Consider the following 19,363-nt stretch of genomic DNA (forward strand, 5'->3'; position numbering starts at 1 on the left):
CCTGGCATGCTGTCATTTAGCTTCTGGGCCACATCCTGACTGATGGCAGCCCATTCTTGCATAATCAATGCTTGGAGTTTGTCAGAATTTGTGGGTTTTTGTTTGTGCACCCGCCTCTTGAGGATTGACCACAAGTTCAATGGGATTAAGGTCTGGGGAGTTTCCTGGCCATGGACACAAAATATCGACGATTTGTTCCCCGAGCCACTTAGTTAGCACTTTTGCCTTATGGCAAGGTACTCCATCATGCTGGAAAAGGCATGGTTCATCACCAAATTGTTCCTGGATGGTTGCTCTCGGTGGATGTGTTCGTACCATTCTTTATTCATGGCTGTGTTCTTAGGCAATATTGTGAGTGAGCCCACTTCCTTGGCTGAGAAGCAACCCTACACATGAATGGTCTCAGGATGCTTTACTGTTGGCATGACAACAGGACTGATGGTAGCGCTCACCTTGTCTTCTCAGGACAAGCTTTTTTCCGGATACCCCAAACAATCGGAAAGGGGATTCATCAGAGAAAATGACTTTACCCCAGTACTCAGCAGTCCAATCCCTGTACAGTGGAAATGTTTTGGGGGGATTCAGTTCATTTGCATGGCAAAGAGGGACTTTGCAATTAATTGCAATTCATCTGATCACTCTTCATAACATTCTGGAGTATATGCAAATTGTGAACTTTGTGAAAATGAATATTGTGTCATTCTCAAAACTTTTGGCCATGACTGTGTGTGCGTATATTATATATATAAAAAAAAGACTCAATAATATGAAATATCAACAAGATCTACCCTTGAACACTCAGAAGTGCATCTGAAAAAAAGAGCTATTGACTAAATATAATCCAACTGTACTTAATTGCTGTACGTGTGGATACCATAATAATAACATACGTCGGTCACATACTTAACCATACATGAGTTGCCTTTATTATCTTGCACATTATTTTGTGTCCACACAATTGCTCTGAAAATGCTTTTAAGACACCATTTCCTTCTCTTTTACATGGATATTCACCCCCCGTTTGTCAGCCTGATAGTTGGTCTGCAGTTGATAAATGAGTCATTCTCCATAGGAATAGAATCTAGTCATTCCATTTCTGTCATTCTCTTCCTGTATTTTGTCTTTAACCGTAGCCCTGGAAATAGGCTGGATTAAGCAGCGACCGTAGTGCAGTAATGCCACTCTGCCTCTGTCCGTCCACTCCATTCTGCTCCAAAATGCAAGCTCCAGTGATAACTGAGGGAAGTCTTTTTTAAGACATGACCCCGAAGACAGGGTTATGGCGGCAGATGCTCGGTCCGATTTCCTCATAGTCTTTTTTGGTGTGGCACACTTGGTAAAACTCCGGCTGAGGAAAGAGTAGATATGACCGTTATTATTTGTTGGTGTACACTTTCTTTCAAGTTTCCTATTTTATATTCTAGCCAAGGCTAACAAAGCCTCCACGTGTCTGTCTTTAGCTTTTACATCAGTAGAATATACATACATACACTGCTCAAAAAAAAAAAAAAACACTAAAATAACACATCCTAGATCTGAATGAATGAAATATTCTTCTTAAATACTTTTTTCTTTACATAGTTGAATGTGCTGACAACAAAAATCACACAAAAATGATCAATGGAAATCAAATGTATTAACTCATGGAGGTCTGGATTTGGAGTCACACTCAAAATTAAAGTGGAAAACCACACTACAGACTGATCCAACTTTGATTTAATGTCCTTAAAACAAGTCAAAATGAGGCTCAGTAGTGTGTGTGGCCTCCACATGCCTGTATGACCTCCCTACAACGCCTGGGCATGCTCCTGATGAGGTGGCGGATGGTCTCCTGAGGGATCTCCTCCCAGACCTGGACTAAAGCATCGGCCAACAACTGGAAGTCTGTGGTGCAACGTGGCGTTGGTAGATGGAGCGAGACATGATGTCCCAGATGTGCTCAATTGGATTCAGGTCTGGGGAACGGGCGGGCCAGTCCATAGCATCAATGCCTTCCTCTTGCAGGAACTGCTGACACACTCCAGCCACATGAGGTCTAGCATTGTCTCGCATTAGGAGGAACCCAGGGCCAACCGCACCAGCATATGGTTTCACAAGGGGTCTGAGGATCTCATCTCGGTACCTAATGGCAGTCAGGCTACCTCTGGCGAGCACATGGAGGGCTGTGCGGCCCCCCAAAGAAATGCCACCCCACACCATGACTGACCCACCGCCAAACCGGTCATGCTGGAGGATGTTGCAGGCAGCAGAACATTCTCCACGGCATCTCCAGACTCTGTCACGTGCTCAATGTGAACCTGCTTTCATCTGTGAAGAACACAGGGCGCCAGTGGCGAATTTGCCAATCGTGGTGTTCTCTGGCAAATGCCAAATGTCCTGCACGGTGTTGGACTGTAAGCACAACCCCCACCTGTGGACGTCGGGCCCTCCCTCATACCACCCTCACGGAGTCGGTTTCTGACCATTTGAGCAGACACATGCACACGGCCTCCTCCACATCTCCTGATGTACTGGCCTGTCTCCTGGTAGCGCCTCCATGCTCCGGACACTACGCTGACAGACACAGCAAACCTTCTTGCCACAGCTCGCATTAATGTTCCATCCTGGATGAGCTGCACTACCTGAGCCACATGTGTGGGTTGTAGACTCCGTCTCATGCTACCACTAGAGTGAAAGCACAGCCAGCATTCAAAAGTGACCAAAACATCAGCCAGGAAGCATAGGAACTGAGAAGTGGTCTGTGGTCACCACCTGCAGAACCACTCCTTTATTGGGGGTGTCTTGCTAATTGCCTATAATTTCCACCTGTTGTCTATTCCATTTGCACAACAGCATGTGACATTTATTGTCAATCAGTGTTGCTTCCTAAGTGGACAGTTTGATTTCACAGACGTGTGATTGACTTGGAGTTACATTGTGTTGTTTAAGTGTTCCCTTTATTCTCACTCTCACACTCACTCACGAGGGATCTTTGTTAACTCATGTTACTAAGTTTTAGAACTCACAGTTGATGCCAACATAGACCCGCCGAACCAAACAGCGTATCTCTGCATGTGGTGAGTGATGACTTGCACGTCGACGGGTTTGGGCTGGCAAGAAAACATGAAACATGTCATTATTGAGCCAATAACACCTATGATTATGCTGGAAATGCAAAAATATGACATCATTTTGAACATTTTAGGAGCCACAACACCCATAAAGCTGTAGCATCCGTATAGAGTACATCAGCTGACTAGGTCAAACGTCAAATCGGTTCTCACCTTCAGCTTGCCACCGCTCAGTTCCTCACTGAGTTTCAGTCTGCCATCCACTGTCCTTTTCAGGTCCCTCTGCAGACGTCGGCCAAAGTCTCTGAACATAGTGGAGCCTCCAGAGAGCACGATGTTCTGCATAGCAACAGACAAGGTAAATAGACACTTGGAACCTCGACATACTGCTGAATAGATCACTTAGAAAATGAAACATGTCATCCTCCTACTTAATCTCATAACTTCTGGATGGAGACAAGTCTCAGTATCTGGCATAAGTATATCGTTTCAGTAAATCACGAGGACTGCTTTTCTATTGTCAAACGCAATGTTCTTGTTGCCTGTCATGTGAAAGAAATAAAGCAAAACTTGAACTCCCCAGGCGTACCTTATAGAGGGGACGTCTGACGTCGATAGGGCAGTTCTGAATGACTTCATCAACAACCTCGGAGATGGGTTGGGTGAAGTCGGGGTTGGCAAACTGGGGGTGGAGGAAAGTACAACACATGCAGTACAACCAATGTTATTATGATACAATTGGAGCAGAGTGATTAACAGAAATGTCAGTTCAATTATTTGAATTCCAATTCGTTCCGTTTTTTCCCTGTGAGCTCAATGCCGCACGTCTCACAGTTTCTCTAGAGATAAATCAGATCAGCCTGAACAGGCCAATATTCTATATAGTTTAGCGCATTAAAACGTGGTAATTAGCTACAATGACCATAATCCATTGTGCATCTACTAGTCCAGTCTTTATTTTAAGCCTGCTACTGAACAGAGAAGAAAGAGTGGTCGTGAGGTGACAGAGAGCAGCTGTTACTTTGTGAGGTACATTATATGACACCTGCCCGTCGAACATCGCATTCCAAAATCATAGGCATTAATATGGAATTGGTCCCCCCTTTGCTGCTATAACAGTCTCTACTCTTCAAGGCTTTCCACTAGATGTTGGAACATTGCTGCAGGGTCTTGCTTCCATTCAGCCACGAGCGTTCGTGAGGTTGGGCACTAATGTTGGGTGATTAGGCCTGGCTCGTAGTCACCGTTTCAATTCATCCCAAAGGTGTTCGATGGGGTTGAGGTCAGGGCTCTGTGCAGGCCAGTCAAGTTCTTCCACACTGATCTCAAAAAAACATTTCTGTATGCACATCGCTTTGTGCACAGGGCTATTGCCGTGCTGAAACAGGAAAGGGCCTTCCCCAAACTGTTGCCACAAAGTTGGAAGCACAGAATTGTCTAGAATGTCATTGTATGCTGTAGCGTTACGATTTCCCTTCACTGGACCTATGGGGCCTAGCCCGAACCATGAAAAACAGCCCCAGACCTTTGCTTTTGGGCACGTAGCGCTCTCCTGGCATCCGCCAAACACAGATTTGTCTGTCGGACTGCCAGATAGTGAAGCCTGATTCATCACTACAGAGAACAAATTTACACTGCTCCAGAGTCCAAGGGCGGCGAGCTAGACACTACTCCAGCCGACGCTTGGCATTGCGCATGGTGATCTTAGGCTTGTGTGCAGCTGCTCAGCCATCAAAACCCATTTCATGAAGCTCCCGACACAGTTATTGTGCTGACGTTGCTTCCAGAGGCAGTTTGGAACTCGGTAGTGAGTGTTGCAACCAAGAACAGATTAATTTTGCACGCTATGCGCTTCAGCACTTGGCGGTCCCGTTCTGTGAGCTTGTGTGGCCTACCACTTCACGGCTGTGCCATTGTTGCTCTTAGATGTTTCCACTTCTAAATAACAGCACTTACAGTTGACCGGCACAGCTCTAGCAGGGCAGAAATTTGACAAACTGACTAGTTGGAAAGGTGGCATCCTATGAGGGTGCCACGTTGAAAGTCCCTGAGCTCTGCAGTGAGGACATTCTACTGCCAACGTTTGTCTATGGAGATTGCATGGCTGTGTGCTCAATTTTATACACGTCAGCAAGGGGTGTGGCTGAAATAGCCAAATCCACTAATTTGAAGGGGTGTCCACATACACTATACAAAGGTATCTACCTGAATATACATGATCTAAGTGTTTTGACAGTTGGTATTCAGCAGTCATAAAAGTATGCCTTATTTACTATGAAAAACTACAAAATAGTGATTTTGTCAGACAGCATAGGCAGCAGCTCTATAGAGATGAGACGATGACTTAGAATGAAATAAAGTCATCAAATAAAACAAATGTAATATACACAACTGAAATATTTTATTAAAGTCACTAAATAAATGGTTATTAAGTGATAAGCAGTAATGGGCACTCACTACCATCACGAGACTTTTATTAATTATTTTATTCTGTGTTGTTACAGTATTCAGCCCACATAATGAACAACACATTTCATGTTTTCAAAATAATATTGAAACCGAAATCTGTGATTATGTTTTAATAATCGAACCAAAAAGCATTAAATCTCTCAGCACTAGATACAATAACTAGATACATAACACAAGCACAACAATATTTATAGAAAATCAAGGTGATCATACCTCTGGGTGGAAGAAGATCTCAGGGCCAAGGAAGCGCTCGTAGCCCACGTCGATGGTGAACTCCTTCTTGCTGATGGAGTTGATGCCCGTGTACTGCTTGATCCACTTAGAGCCGTCCGTATCGTACTTGTTGAACTCTTTCACCAGGTCAGGGCAGACATAACTGAACCTTTCCTGGAACACAATATGAAATCATTATCAATTGTAAGTCATAACCGAGTGTACATAAGACACTGGGTAGATGCCAAAGAGTTAACAAGGAGTCATGATCTGTGACTGTACATCTCTGGTCAATGGTGCAGCACTACTGACCTCTGCTGTTTAACCTGAGAAATGCTCAAAATAATACAAGTAATAATTCCTTTGGTTTGTGAAGGGAACAAAAAAAGTTAGAAATGTGCTGGTACCTTGATGGCTTTGGCTGTTTCCAATGACTGCTCTGGTGGGATGCCCACCTCCCGCTCTCTCAGCAGCTGCTGGGTGAAGTAGGTGATGTCTCGACCAGCGATGGGGATGTGCTTTATACAGCTACCGATGACGTAGCCTTCTGCCTGGAAGAAAACAACACAATCTATTATCACTCGTACAGTAATGTAACGTTACCATGTATGTGTTAGCAATAGTATATAGTTAGAATACATCCGAGTAGTGTTCAGTAGGGCACACTGTTCCAAACATTTACAGCAGATTAAGAAAATGTACTCTTGTTGGACAAGTTCAGGAAGTACCTCCACGTTCCACTTTGTTTCAAAACGTTTGCTACCTACTAAACATGACCCAGTTCTAGTAAAGACTGTATGGAAGGATGATCGAACGAATGCACCCACCACTGGGATGACGTGGGTGACCCCGTCACCGCTGTCAATCACCGTCCCCGTCAGGGTCCTCTCGCCCAATTGTCTGGAGGTCCATGAGGCTGCCAGCGCCAGGACCGCCTGAGGAGGAAAACACAGACCGTGTCACTTTCCACTAATGACGAAAACCCGTATTCGAAAGGAGTGCTAAATCTAGGATCAGTTTAGACTTTTAGATAACAAATCAATACAATTATATAGTCAGGGGAGTTCTGAACCTAGATCAGCACTCCTACTCCTTTTTTGAAAAGGGACCCAGAATTGAGATCCACCCAGGAGTTTGACGGACACCCTCATTTTCTCTGTGAAATGTGTTGAGAGTTGTGATAATGCACTCAAAATCAAGTTTGACTTGACCCTTGAACATGACGAGGTGCAGAGAGAGAGAGATTATATAGAACCAACCAAGAACAGAGAGGATTTACCTGTACAGCGATGTAAAGACCTGGAACGTTGAAGGACTCAAACATTATCTCTGCTGTGTACTCTCGGTTTTCAGGGGTATTCAGAGGAGGCTCTGTCTGTGGAAAAGAAAAGTACAAATCCCATAGGTTCCTGCTACTAAATAGCGTACTTTCCACACTAACGTGCATGTTATGAACGTACCAAGAGGAAGTAGTGGTCTTCGGGCTCTGCCCTCAGATACTTGAAGATGACCTGTTCCATGAACCTCTCCATGAGATCCCAGTCATCCACGATCCCATGACGAATGGGCCACTGTAACAAGGGGAACAACCACACCCAACATTTCTCCATTAGGCTACTCAGTTCTAACAGGCCTTCAGCATGACTTTACATTTCAACTTTAAAAAGGGGCAATAACAAAGCGAACTCCCCGACACTGTTGTTTCGAGGAAAAAGCTGACTAATTGGGCGGCAGAAATTTAACCGCTCTAAAATCCATAGATAGAGATATGGTTGCAAAGACTATCCAACATCGTAGTTTCACCATGTTTTGTTTACAAACATCGGAGATGATAGATGATATTTTCGGTTCTGATGGGATATGCCAGTTGAACTAAGCCCATGAGTCATATTGAAGTTATATTCTTCCAGAACTAATATCATTAAAGTCCAAAAACTTATGTAGCAACTGCAGACTTCCCCTTTAAGTAAACCTCCATCACTGGAAAATGCAATGTACCTTTGTTGCATAATTTGGTTTGTCTATTGCCTCGTCACCGATGTAAAAGTCCAGATCGTCCACCCCCTTCGTCATCCTGCGCTGGGCTTGGTCTCCAACCTTGGCCGACTCTTTGATGGCAATACCTGAAGTTTAGGAAGATTCAACTCCATTAATCCTTAGTACCAGCCTACATATGATTAGGACATTGTTGATGACTTGAGGGTGCTGATAGGCAACGTTACACAGGTGAACTGATTAAATCAAGCATAGGGAAAGCAAAGTGCCTATGCTAAACATAAGAGAGGAAACTCAATGAGCGGCAGGCCTATTACTTCGATTTGTCTTGTAAAAATCAGTAAACAAATAGCCACATTTTTATTGAAGAGATACTGAACGCACTGACTCTGCATGGGTTTTTCGGTTGCTCATTACGAAAAACAAGATTTCAGTCATGGGGGTGTGGTTCGATGTGGCGGTTACTGATGTTTGTCCCTCATGAGACACCGTAGGAACAAAGTCAGTATCACTTTCTCAAAATAGTCCGAATGAATTAAATTAAATTCAAATCAATTCAAAGGGCTTTCTTGGCATGGGAAACACGTTTACATTGCCAAAGCAAGTGAAATGGATAAACAATTAAATTAACAGTGAACATTACACGCACAAAAGTTTGAAAGGAATACAGACATTTCAAATGTCATAATATGGCTATGTACAGTGTTATATCGATGTGCAAATAATTCAAGTACAGAAGGGAAAATAAATAAACAAATATGGGAGTGGTTTGGAATTCATAGTAACTCAATAATTCTGTAATTTTTTTTAAATGTTTTTGCTGAGGTGCTTTAAGGTCACACGGTTTTACATCTAGCTAAGGTGTTTGGTGCAGTATTTCTCAAGTAAAACATTTTTGTGACGAGTTGTTTTTTGTAAACAAAGTGCGATCTTCTGTGCTGCTGGGCAAGTCTGTCTCGCTGTCTGTGTTCTGCTATACGACTAGATATGTATCCCGCGGTAATGGGCATGGTTGAAATCAAAACCAAACCCATGAGGGTAAGTGTTTTGGACGATACTGACTTTATGACCAAATTTAACCTACTTGTGCTTTTTAGACAATTTTATCACTGGAATAAATGTTTGACTAATATCAATGTCACATATGCCATTTTTAACCAGATACGTTATTTTATGTTTTTAATTATTTTCACAACATTGAATAAATGAGGTAAGCTTTATCCAACAACTTTGAGTGCCAACCCATTACACCCCTTTGTTTTGTCTGAATTTACATGTTTTACCCACCAGCTAAGCTTCTGGGAGAGCGCCATCACTCTCTTTTGATTTGAAAATACATTCGATACAGGACCTTCTAATCAGCAGGTTTTTACATGGGTGGAGTTATGGCTTGCCTGGTGACATCACAAGACGGTAAATAAGTTACACCAATAACAAAAGAGAGTTCCAAACCGCTTTGCCAATAACTGCTATTGTTTTTCCATCCCCACTCAGACTCCTCCCAAACAGTCCTAGCAACATTACTGCTTGAGAATTATAATATTTTGCTTAAAAGCCATTTGTTTCTTTTTAACCATTTTAATGGAAAGCTATTGCAGTAAGGTACTTAAATTGTACCCAGAAATGATTTGATGTTGATATACAAAAACAGCTGCATTGGGCCTTTAACTAACTGCATAATGTAACTTCATTGACAAAGTTGAGATTCCTGGGCCCACACGTACATTAAAATGTATGCACGCATGACTAAGTCAATTTTGATAAGTGTGCTAAAATGGCATACATTATATATTATTATAATGTCGGACGATGAACATTGCTCGTTCAACTACTTCCTTGTAGCCTCTAAATGTTTAGGCCTACTTGTCATCCATCCATGCTTCTAAAAGTGCACATCATCAATCTACCGGCTACTTCAAGTCCACAGTCAGGTGGCCTTGGCAAGCTTGTCCGTTATTCTAGTCAGCAGGGGCACAAGGGGACTTCTGCTATGGAGCCATATCACTGAATATAGGCTGGACTAGCTTCCTTTCAAGCTGTGTCTGGACAGCTTTCAAGCACTGAAAACAAGTGAATAGGCTAAGATTATTGAAAATAGCCAAAAATGGTTTGGATTGGTCGCCGAGTAACTAGTTTACGGTCCTCTAACAAGCTAGCATTGCCATTTAGCGTCCACTGGATGACTCAATGCTAGAGGAAGGCGGCCAACTTCAAACTTTGTGGTTTTACATTTGTTGAATTAGGCGTGCTCGCCTACTTCCTTTGAGCACTCCAATCAGATAAGAAAAACAGGAAGGACTTATACCAAAATGCTTTCAGCAGATTCATTTAACTAATGTCCACACAGTATGTCCGCCTTATGAGTTAGCCAAATAATGGACTAAAGGAGCCTAAAGTTAATCCTAATAGACCAAGGATTTTCTATTTTAAGGGTAAATTGGCTCTGAAAGCCAAAACAGACAAATACTCCATCTAAACTTGAATCGAATCTCAATTGCGGTATGGTTCTAAAAACATAAATCACCCTACTCTCATATAATTTCACAAATGTAAGATGCACACTCCCTGTATTAACACAGTTGCAGCAGACAGACATTTCCAGTGAAAACAGATTTGCGGCATCCATCTTCCATTTAGAACAGAATAACACTGTCCATCCAGGATGGACATTTTTCTTTGGCATCACCTTCCATTAAAATAATCACATACAGTCGAAGTCGGAAGTTTACATACACGTAGGTTGGAGACATTGAAACTAGTTTTTCGACCACTCCACAAATTTCTTGTTAACAAACTATAGTCTTGGCAAGTCGGTTAGGACATCTACTTTGTGCATGACACAAGTCATTTTTCCACCAATTGTTTACAGACAGATTATTTCACTGTTCCAGCGGTTTAGAAGTTTACATACACTAAGTTGCCTGTGCCGTTAAACAGCTTGGAAAATTCCAGAAAATTATGCCATGGCTTTAGAAGCATCTGATAGGCTAATTGACATCATTTGAGTCAATTGGAGGTGTACCTGTGGATGTATTTCAAGGCCTACCTTCAAACTCAGTTCCTCTTTGCTTGACATCATGGGAAAATCAGTCAAGACCTCAGATATAAAATTGTAGACCTCCACAAGTCTGGTTCATCCTTGAGAGCAATTTCCAAATGCCTGAAGGTACCACGTTCATATGTACAAACAATAGTACGCAAGTATAACCACCATGCAACCACGCAGCCATCATACTGCCCAGGAAGGAGACGCATTCTGTCTCCTGGAGATGAACGTACTTTGGTGCGAAAAGTGCAAATCAATCCCAGAACAGCAACGGACCTTGTGAAGATGCTGGAGGAAACAGGTACAAAGGTATCTATATGCACAGTAAAACGAGTCCTATATCAACATAACCTGAAAGGCCGCTTAGCAAGGAAGAAGCCACTGCTCCAAAACCGCCATAGAAAAAGCCAGACTACGGTTTGCAACTGCACATGGGGACAAAGATCACACTTTTTTGAGAAATGTCTTCTCGTCTGATGAAACAATAACCAAACTGTTTGGCCATAATGACCATCGTTATGTTTGGAGGAAAAAGGGGGAGGCTTGCAAGCCGAAGAAGACCATCCCAACCATGAAGCACAGGGGTGGCAGCATCATGTTGTGGGGGTGCTTTGCTGCAGGAGGGACTGGTGTACTTCACAAAATAGATGGCATCATGAGAGAGGAAAACGATTTAGGATATATTGAATAAACATATCACAACATCAGTCAGGAAGTTAAAGCTTGGTCGCAAATAGGTCTTCCAAATGGACGATGACCCCAAGCATACTTCCAAGTTGTGGCAAAATGGCTTAAGGACAACAAAGTCAAGGTATTGGAGTGGCCATCACAAAGCCCTGACCTCAATCCTATAGAACATTTGTGGGCAGAACTGAAAAAGCAAGGCCTACAAAACTGACTACACCAGCTCTGTCAGGAGGAATAGGCCAAAATTCACCCAACTTATTGTGGGAAGCTTGTGGAAGGCTACATGAAACGTTTGCCCCAAGTTAAACAATTTAAAGGCAATGCTACCAAATACTAATTGAGTGTATGTAAACTTCTGACCCACTGGTAATGTAATGAAATAAATAAAAGCTGAAATAATTCACTATTATTCTGACATTTCATATTCTTAAAATAAAGTGGTGATCCTAACTGACCTAAGACAGTGACTTTTTACTAGGATTAAATGTCAGGAATTGTGAAACTGAGTTTAAATGTATTTGGCTAAGGTGAATGTAAACTTCCAACTTAAACTGTACATTCTCACATCATACACATTTAAACGAGTCAGTCCATGTTGCATACACTAACAGAGGACATTAATAGATTCACAAACGACCACTTTCTCAACTGCACTAGATAAGTACATAAACCGATACAATTTACTTTGCAATTAGTAGTCCAACAGCACAAGGAACGAATTAATGTTTGAACACGTTCTTCTTGGCCATGGGCATTCTGAAGTGCCGGACAGAGGGAAGCCTCTCGAACTGAGCGTGTAGAGGGTGGGAGGGGGTCGCCAACAAAAGCCAGTGCCTTCTTTATGGTTGCCTTATAGAACAGAATGCTCAAATGTGCCTGTGGTCGACCAATTGCTGGCTGTGTTGACTATTCTGGTTAGTTTGCTTTTTCTCCTCACTCTCAGATTCCCATACCAGAGTGTCATATTGAACGTAAGGATGCAGGTGTTTGGAGACGCAGATAGCTATTTAGCACTTATTCTGCCTGTTTTCCATAAACAAGCGCCTTAACACGGACATATCGCCGTGTGGAAACGCTAACCCCATTTTTATTATTTCTCGCTGATATGAAAGATAAAAGGTCCTTATGCTTCCAAAATCATACTGCAAGCGATGCGTGTTAATGTTCAGACCGAGCGTCGTGTCTCTTAACAAAACTCCTCAGTACAGTCCAATGACTCACGTGTAATGGAAAGGAACTGATTCTCATGATCAAGGGCTACATATGAATAAACATGGTACATTATCCTTAGAAGAGGGGTGGTTTTTGCCCTAACCCTACACAGGTGATTCAAATTATCAAAGCTTGATGATTAGTTGATTATTTGAATCAGCTGTTTAGTGCTCGGGCAAAAAAACAAAATGTGCACAGAGTTTGGGGAACCGCTGCTGTATGATACAGAAATACTTACATGAAGGAACAATAAACTGTGGCTCTGTGTTTCCAGCATATCCAATCTTTGTGTACCTACAACAAAAGCATTGCATGAGAAAGTTCAGTGGGTTATATAGATCCTAATGATGCATGATCTAAAGCAGTGGTTCACAACCTGGTGGTACTTAGCCATCCACAGGGGGTTTATATGGGGTGGTATGTTCGTGAGACCATAGGCCTACTGGTAAAATGCACATAGGGGTACTCAGTCCGAGCAGTGAAATTTCAGTTGGTGGTACAGTAACCGAAAAAGGTTGGAAACCACTAATCTAAAAGGTGGCATGACTGTCTGTGGACTAGGCCAGTTATACGCTTCCATAAATTGAAACAGTCACGTAGACTCTGGTAAAAGATTAAAGTCAATGCATACTAAAGTTACTAATGTAACGTCTAACGAGTGGGGAACCCTGGTTGAAATTAGCTACTAGCAAACTATCTTGTAATGCCTAAAATGGTTAACTAGCGATCTTGCTGGCTGAATTAAACGAAATTAAGCAAATTAAGGTTGTTGCTGACTACCAAGCTATCTTGATTGGTTTACTTTGCACGCCCTACATTTCTGCCCTGTCTGGGTGCATCTAGCAAAAGCCAATGAATCAGTTAGTTAGCTATTAGCATTAACACATGCTACTTACCCTGTGCCACAGTCAACTACACAAGCCGGTAGACGTCCAGCCATGTTTTCTTAAATATCTACTGCAGAGTGCAATCGTGAATTGCTGCTTTATTCCAATGGGTCTTATAAAAAGGAAATTCGTTTGTTTTGGGTAGAGGGATAACCATTTATTTAGCTAGCTAGTTTAGAGGCGGAACCCTGAACCCGCAGAGTGAAGTTACCTCCGCAATCACCTGACGCGGAAGTTGAAAGCGGTTGACGCGACGCTGATCATAACGTTTGTTAAAGCATTTCTCATATCGCACCTTATCAGAAGGGTAAGCGAATGTACACGTTCTAATTGGAATGTAAACATATTAAACAATTATTCTCTATAATGTACCGATAGTTTGTATAGTAGCAGCAGAATAACTGTGTTCAGTCAATTCACGGACAGGATTCTGTGACGACTGATATGAGGGCAGTAGACTATCTGAATATAATATCTTCTTTGAACATTGCATGACGCTATAGACATCAATGACATTAAAATGCATTGTATCAATGCGTTAGATTGACCTTTTGGGTGAACATGAAAACCAAGCGCTCTTCTCTCTATCCTAGAAGTAAACTGCATTAGTGATCAGTTTCACCCAAGACCATCTCAAAAGTTTCCATCATTTTCAGAGACCGAGTTAAAATCAGTTTCAAGTTGGATATTTGACAATAGCTTTCAAACCACTTGAGCCACAGACTCCAAATAAGTGTCATGATGTTGGAAACATTGTGACTGTTACATGTTGGTATGTTCCTTTGAATTTTATCAAGTTGACATTCAGTGATCCGTGCCCAGTGGGAACCTAGGCTTCTTCTGTCCATTTTATGGTTCCGCAGCAAAACAATGGGCGTGGATGGTACTACCCACAACAGATATAGGCCTCCCTCCCCAGACAACCTGGAGATACCTATTCCCACCTCATAGGGAATGAGCCAGATCCATGCAATGCCAATGGGTTTAGTCTCTGCCTCAAGTCTAGTGAGCGTAGAGGAGACCTCCGCACCTACAATGTGTGGGTCGGCAAGCACCGTAGCTGGGGAGATCTACGAGAAGGGCCCGGCGCGTGTCCAGAGTTGCCGGACCCAACCCCCAACCATTCCGCCTTCAGCCCGCTGACAGACAGCACCCGGATGAACCCCGCATGCAGCCTCTTGCGAGACCACGCACGAGAGACTACGAGATGGGCCACACGATGACCTTCCAATGGTGGCGAGAGGAGGGCGGCGGAGCGACTGCTCCCCCAACCGCGGCTCGCACCCCAGCCCTTAGAGCCAATCCTTCTTTTTTTCCAACTTTCCGGCGCGCGTTATAACATGCCAGAGGCTGTTCACCTTGGAGACCTGCTGCAGATATGGGTACCGCCTGGAGTGAGATTTACACCCTCTCTCCCGGATTTTTAAGGGCCAGGGAGAGCTCACCAGATGCCGCTGAAACCGCAATGCTTTCCAGGGCTTGGGCCCCTCTCTTGGGGCGAACCCATTCCAGGGCTCACTGCCCTTTACAAAGAAAAGAGAACTCTCCCTGGGGTTCCCGCCAGCTTCTCCGGAATCGGTTGAGTTACTGCACTGGATGTCTCATGGCACCCATCCCCGCCAGTCCGTGGACATTCTGAAAGTAGTTTGAGGTCAGTAGGTCACATTACGTTTGAAAAATGTTTGAAAAATGTATGCAAAATCATGTGAGATGAAAATTGACAAACTAAAGGGTGTGTAATATAGAAGGGTAGACATTCTGAACCTTGTTTGAAGTCAGTAGGTCACATGACCAAGGAGCTATTGAAATTTTGAAAAATTAATGTAAAATCGTGTGAGATGAAAATGGACAAACAAAAGGGTATGCAATATGTAGGCCCACAATTGTACATTCTGAACCTTGTTTGAGTCCAGTAGGTCACATGACCAAGGAGCAATTGAAATGAGAAATTTTAAACATTTTATGTAAAAATGTGTGAGATGAAAATGGACAAACTGAAGGGTGTGCAATATAGTAGGGTAGTCATTGGACATTCTCAACCTTGTTTGAATTCAGTAGGTCACATGACCAAGGAGCTATTGAAATTTAATATTTTGAAATATTCATGTAAAATTGTGAGATGAAAATGGACAAACAAGGATGTGCAATGTGTAGGGCCACTGAGTGCACAGTCGTGGCCAAAAGTTTTGAGAATGACACAAATATACATTTTCACAAGTCTGCTGCCTCAGTTTGTATGATGGCAATTTGCAAATACTCCAGAATGTTATGAAGAGTGATCAGATGAATTGCAATTAATTGCAAAGTCCCTCTTTGCCAGGCAAAAGAACTGAATCCCCAAAAAACATTTCCACTGCATTTCAGCCCTGCCATAAAAGGACCAGCTGACATCATGTCAGTGATTCTCTCGTTAACACAGGTGTGAGTGTTGACGGGGACAAGGCTGGATATCACTCTGTCATGCTGATTGAGTTCAAATAACAGACTGGAAGCTTCAAAAGGCGGGTGGTGCTTGGAATCATTGTTCTTCATCTGTCAGCCATGGTTACCTGCAAGGAAACACGTGCCGTCATCATTGCTTTGCACAAAAAGGGCTTCACAGACAAGGATATTGCTGCCAGTAAGATTTCACCTAAATCAACCATTTATCGGGTCATCAAGAACTTCAAGGAGAGCGGTTCAATTGTTGTGAAGAAAGCTTCAGGACGCCCAAGAAAGTCCAGCAAGCTCCAGGACGTCTCCTAAAGTTGATTCAGCTGCGGGATCGGGACATCACCAGTACAGAGCTTGCTCAGGAATGGCAGCAGGCAGGTGTGAGTGCATCTGCACGCACAGTGAGGCGAAGACTTTTGGAGGATGGCCTGGTGTCAAGAAGGGCAGCAAAGAAGCCACTTCTCTCCAGGAAAAACATCAGGGACAGACTGATATTCTGAAAAAGGTACAGGGATTGGACTGCTGAGGACTAGGGTAAAGTCATTTTCTCTGATGAATCCTTTCCGATTGATTGGGGAATCTGGAAAAGAAGCTTGTCCGGAGAAGACAAGGTGAGCGCCACCATCAGTCCTGTGTCATGCCAACAGTAAAGCATCTTGTGTGGGGTTGCTTCTCAGCCAAGGGAGTGGACTCACTCACAATTTTGCCTAAGAACACAGCCATGAATACAGAATGGTACCAACACATCCTCCGAGAGCAACTTCTCCCAACCATCCAGGAACAGTTTGGTGACAGACAATGCCTTTTCCAGCACGATGGAGTACCTTGCCATAAGGCAAAAGTGCTAACTAAGTGGCTAGGGGGAAAAACATCGATATTTTGGGTCCATGGCCAGGAAACTCCCCAGACCTTAATCCCATTGAGAACTTGTGGTCAATCCTCAAGAGGCGGGTGGACAAACAAAAACCCACAAATTCTGACAAACTCCAAGCATTGATTATGCAAGCATGGGCTGCCATCAGTCAGGATGTGGCCCAGAAGTTAATTGACAGCATGCCAGGGTGGATTGCAGTGGTCTTGAAAAAGAAGGGTCAACACTACAAATATTGACTCTGCATCAACTTCATGTAATTGTCAATAAAAGCCTTTGACACTTGTGAAATGCTTGTAATTATACTTCAGTATTCTATAGTAACATCTGAAAAAATATCTGAAGACACTGAAACAGCAAACTTTGTGGAAATTAATATTTGTGTCATTCTCAAAACTTTTGGCCATGACTGTACATTCTGAACTTTGTTTGAAGTCAGTAGGTCACATGACCAAGGAGCTTTTGAAATTCAAAAATGTTAATAAATAATTGTGTGAAATTTAAATCGACAAAAAAAATGTGTGTCTATGCCATCAGGTTAGCTAGAATCAGTTTGAAAGTTTTAGGAATAGTAGTTAAAAAGTTATTGAAATTTAAAATGTTTGATTTGTCACTATGCTTACGGTCACTAACTGCTCTTGGTGGACGTAAGGAAAACTACAGGCGAATAGCCGTCGACTATCCAACCTGAATCTTTCTTTACTTCGGTTTTTCAGAGCTATGTGTCCCTCGAAGCTATAGGCTACTGCAGCCCCCACAAAAACCATCTCCAACGATCTGCTCTGTTTAAAGATGATATCATTGATTTACATGGAATGGAAGGCCACTGATAAAGAAGATATATTAGCCGAGAGAGCTCTGGGGCTTAGAGCTGGATCCATCATGGAGGACCATCTTGCGGCTCCACTAGAACCAATCATTGAGCTTTATAGAACATTGCCTTATTTCTCTCCAGGAAGAGTCATCCATCGCTCACGTCGGTGGTCCCTCACTCCCTGTATCCTTCCCAAAGCCCTCAGCTTTTTCTTCTTGTTCAAACGGTCCTCTCCAGTCTCCAGTCAGTGGGAGAAACCATTCCTTTACTGTGTTGACATTAGGATGGGATAAGGAAAAGCTGACAAATAAATACAGTTTAGCTGAGAAACCTTTCAAAGGTACATTTGATTACAGTCCTCATTTAATATTAAATGTATAGTGCCAGAGTTACTGTATTTGAAGGGCTGCTATAAGAAAGAGGATGCATACAGTACATTGTTATTATACTTGGGGTATATTGCTATTTCACCAGTAGGTGGCAATATGCATTTGACAGTACAATGCACGGTCAGTGACAATAGAAAGTACGCCCCCTGTTTTCACATACGTTTTTGTGGGATTGAAATAGAAATTGTACCTTTTTTTTTTTTTTACGTTGATCTACACAAAATACTCTATGTGAAAGTGAAAATATGTATGTATATGTATATATGTGTATATGTATATACATGTATATTTCTATATATTTTTTACAAATGAATAACAATTAAATAACTAAAATATAGTCATTGCCCCATTTGTTTAGGCAAGCCTAAATTATTTCAGAAGTAAATTCGGCTTAAGAAATCACAAATCATGTTATCTTGACTGACCAGGTATGTGCCCGGGTGGGACGCCAGGTGGCGCCCCTAAGGGGGTGGGTGGGGGGAGGGGGGTCCTGTCACACCCTAATCTATTTCACCTTACTTGTGCTTGTCTCCACCCCCCACCAAGTGTCTCCTATTCTTCCCCATTATCCCCTGTGTATTTATACCTGCGTTGTCTGTTTGTCTGTTTGTCTCTTGCCAGTTCGTCTTGTTTTGTCAGGTCTTTTCAGTGTGTTTCCCGTTTCTCCAGTTCTTGTCTTCTAGTCTTCCCGGTTCTGACCTTTCTGCCTGTCCTGAGCCTGCCTGCCACTCTGTCCCTGATTGACTCTGCCTTGGATTACAAACCTCTGCCTGCCCTTGGCCTGCCCTTTGCCTGCCCATTGTTATAATACATATTCTGAGAACCAAACTATCCGCCTCCTGTGTCTGCATCCGGGTCATATCCTGAGTCATGATAGTTCTTCATTATTTGGACCTTCCTATCTACCATATACTCCATCTAAACGTGAATCGATTCTCAATTGAGGTACAGTTAAAATACTTATCCTGGACATTATCATTCACCTGTTGATAAGACAAGATGTGATAAAAAATGAGCGTTTTTTGCTAATGTATGAAAGGGGTCCCTGGGTCTCTGATTTGCTTGGGAGGGGTTCCCTGGGCAAGAAAAAGGTTGAAGACCCCAGTAATAGAAAGAGAAGATGAATGCCAATCCAATCATTGCACAGGACCTGGACAGAAATATTCACTAAATATACAAAAGTATGTGGACACCCCATTCAAATGAGTGGATTCGACTATTTCAGCCACACCCGTTGCTGGCAGTTGTATAAAATCTAGCACACAGCCATCCAATCTCCATAGACAAACATTGGCAG

At 42.7% G+C, this 19,363-nt stretch overlaps 1 protein-coding gene across 1 annotated transcript; it reads right to left on the bottom strand.

Moving 5' to 3' along the window:
• Positions 1–903: 903 nt before the first annotated feature.
• Positions 904–13,976, bottom strand: LOC110495838 (actin-related protein 3). The gene is made up of 12 exons (XM_021571308.3): positions 13,569–13,976; positions 12,911–12,966; positions 7,731–7,855; positions 7,193–7,303; positions 7,012–7,107; positions 6,560–6,667; positions 6,140–6,283; positions 5,733–5,906; positions 3,640–3,732; positions 3,264–3,389; positions 3,006–3,089; positions 904–1,348 (listed from the first exon to the last, which is right to left on the bottom strand). Exons 1-12 carry the CDS (start codon positions 13,610–13,612, stop codon positions 1,253–1,255), a joined length of 1,257 nt encoding a protein of 418 aa, XP_021426983.1. The 5' UTR covers positions 13,613–13,976; the 3' UTR covers positions 904–1,252.
• Between the last annotated feature and the right edge of the window lie 5,387 nt (positions 13,977–19,363).

The sequence above is a fragment of the Oncorhynchus mykiss genome, chromosome 18 (assembly GCF_057628025.1).
Source record: "Oncorhynchus mykiss isolate SJ-2025 chromosome 18, ASM5762802v1, whole genome shotgun sequence".
NCBI lineage: Eukaryota > Metazoa > Chordata > Actinopteri > Salmoniformes > Salmonidae > Oncorhynchus > Oncorhynchus mykiss.